At 29.4% G+C, this 1,800-nt stretch overlaps 1 protein-coding gene across 1 annotated transcript in view; it reads right to left on the bottom strand.

Annotated features, from left to right (window-relative positions):
* Positions 1-1,502, bottom strand: part of LOC103310549 — a 3,172-nt gene extending 1,670 nt beyond the window's left edge. The window contains exons 1-4 of the mRNA XM_008189196.1: positions 926-1,502; positions 719-832; positions 540-617; positions 65-269 (exon numbers count right to left, since the gene is read on the bottom strand). Coding sequence (XP_008187418.1) covers positions 65-269; positions 540-617; positions 719-832; positions 926-1,502 — 974 coding nt within the window. The remainder of the gene's footprint in view (positions 1-64; positions 270-539; positions 618-718; positions 833-925) is intronic.
* Positions 1,503-1,800: the final 298 nt, after the last annotated feature.

A 1,800-nucleotide genomic window follows, 5' to 3' on the forward strand; every position in this document is an offset into this window, starting at 1 on the left:
AAACAATTTCAAAGGTTGCCACTGTTCTAGAATTCGATTGACAACTATTAATAATGATAACCACCTGGTTTGTGCCGGATATAGGATTTTATGAGGTGAGACATTGCAAAACTCTTGAAATTCTTTGTACTGGCAGATACGTTTGCTACTTGATTTGAAGTAATTGAAAATATCTCTAGCCAAGTCTTCACAAGATCTTGGCAATGTTTTGCAAGCTGAACTTGCACAAAGATGTAACGAATGGCAAATGCATTTTTGAATGAATACACCTATAACAATTTTGTTTTTATATATTTTTTGAATAAAACAAATAAGGCATTTATGTCATAAATGCATTATTATCATTTTCATAAGACACTGGTAGTAGAAAATTCAGTAACTACATTAGTAATTAATTAATACAAATAAAAAAATATTTCTATATTTTTTTTTTATAAAAATAACTAATCACCCAAGTTATGATCTTATGATAATAGTAAAACAATGAAACAACAAATCCTTAGATAATATCAGTATAATATTTAAAAATTATTATTTACCTGGCATATGCTCATTGAATCTAGAAGAAACTGAATTCCACTGCCCCATCATAGAATTGCATCCATCTGATGCAAACCCTAAACATAAATAATTAAATATTTATTAATATAATACAGAGTTCATTATTAAAATATTATATCAAATTTATTTTTCTATGCTCGAGTTAAAATATAATTACCTATAATATTGTTCAAAGGAATTTTCGATTCATTGAACGCTTTTATAAGTTCATCAAATATTTTCTGTGCAGTTGCGCCCTGATTTGCACTATCAGAATCAGTAAAAAGTTGTACTAATTTGAAAAATTTAGTTTGAAACTGATTGTTCATTTTATCAAAAAATTTAACACAAATACATAATGTCTTAATACAACCGACATCAGTACTTTCGTCTATGATGACACTAAAACATGTAGATTTAAGGATATTCGCCAAATCTTCACTATGACATTTTCCGATAACATTTTTGACAATTGATGTTGCTTTGGTACGTCCAAGATTCATGTTTTGTGAAATCTTTGAATCTGGAAAAGCTTGTTTACAAACGGCAGATAAATGACCCATAACGTTGAAAGGTAAATTGTGTTCGCTTAAAAATCCACAGAGAAGAATTTCAGCTCGTTTTGTTTGCTCAATTTCTTTCAATTTTTTACCATCGTTAATAAAATTACTGATCGGTTTTTGTATAATTGAAGATACACAACTTAAATGTTTCTTCGTCAACGCATGTTTTTTTAAAACGGATAATTCTGCCGTCATTTCCGACGGACACAATTTACATTTTGCCATTAATTCATTATTTGGAACACGACATAGCCAGTTACTATATTTGGAATCGACTAACCACTCACTTCGAAACTTTTGTTTTTTATGATCATATTTTTTTGAACTCTCGCATCTTTTGCGTTTAACACTCTCTGGTGTCCTCGCCCTAATCGGATCATCTTCATTTTCACTGTTCATAATTTATTATTCGAATTAAATATACGAAAATCAAAACTTCACTTAAACTTTACGATAAAGCAGATAAACATTACATAACAACCGTAAAAAAACAACGTGAACCTTTAAATATATTGCGTATAACTAGTCATAACTTATTAATGTTGAATAATCACAATTTACTTGGAAATCAAAGAATTTTCTATAAATACTTTTTCATTTTAAATACAAATTCTCAGAAAGATGGTATAATTCCCGCCCCATCAGATGGTCTGGTGGGGGATCGTACCAGAACCTAAATTATCGTACTTCCCCACCA

Source organism: Acyrthosiphon pisum, unplaced genomic scaffold (genome assembly GCF_005508785.2).
Source record: "Acyrthosiphon pisum isolate AL4f unplaced genomic scaffold, pea_aphid_22Mar2018_4r6ur Scaffold_20988;HRSCAF=22714, whole genome shotgun sequence".
NCBI classification, from domain to species: Eukaryota; Metazoa; Arthropoda; class Insecta; order Hemiptera; family Aphididae; genus Acyrthosiphon; species Acyrthosiphon pisum.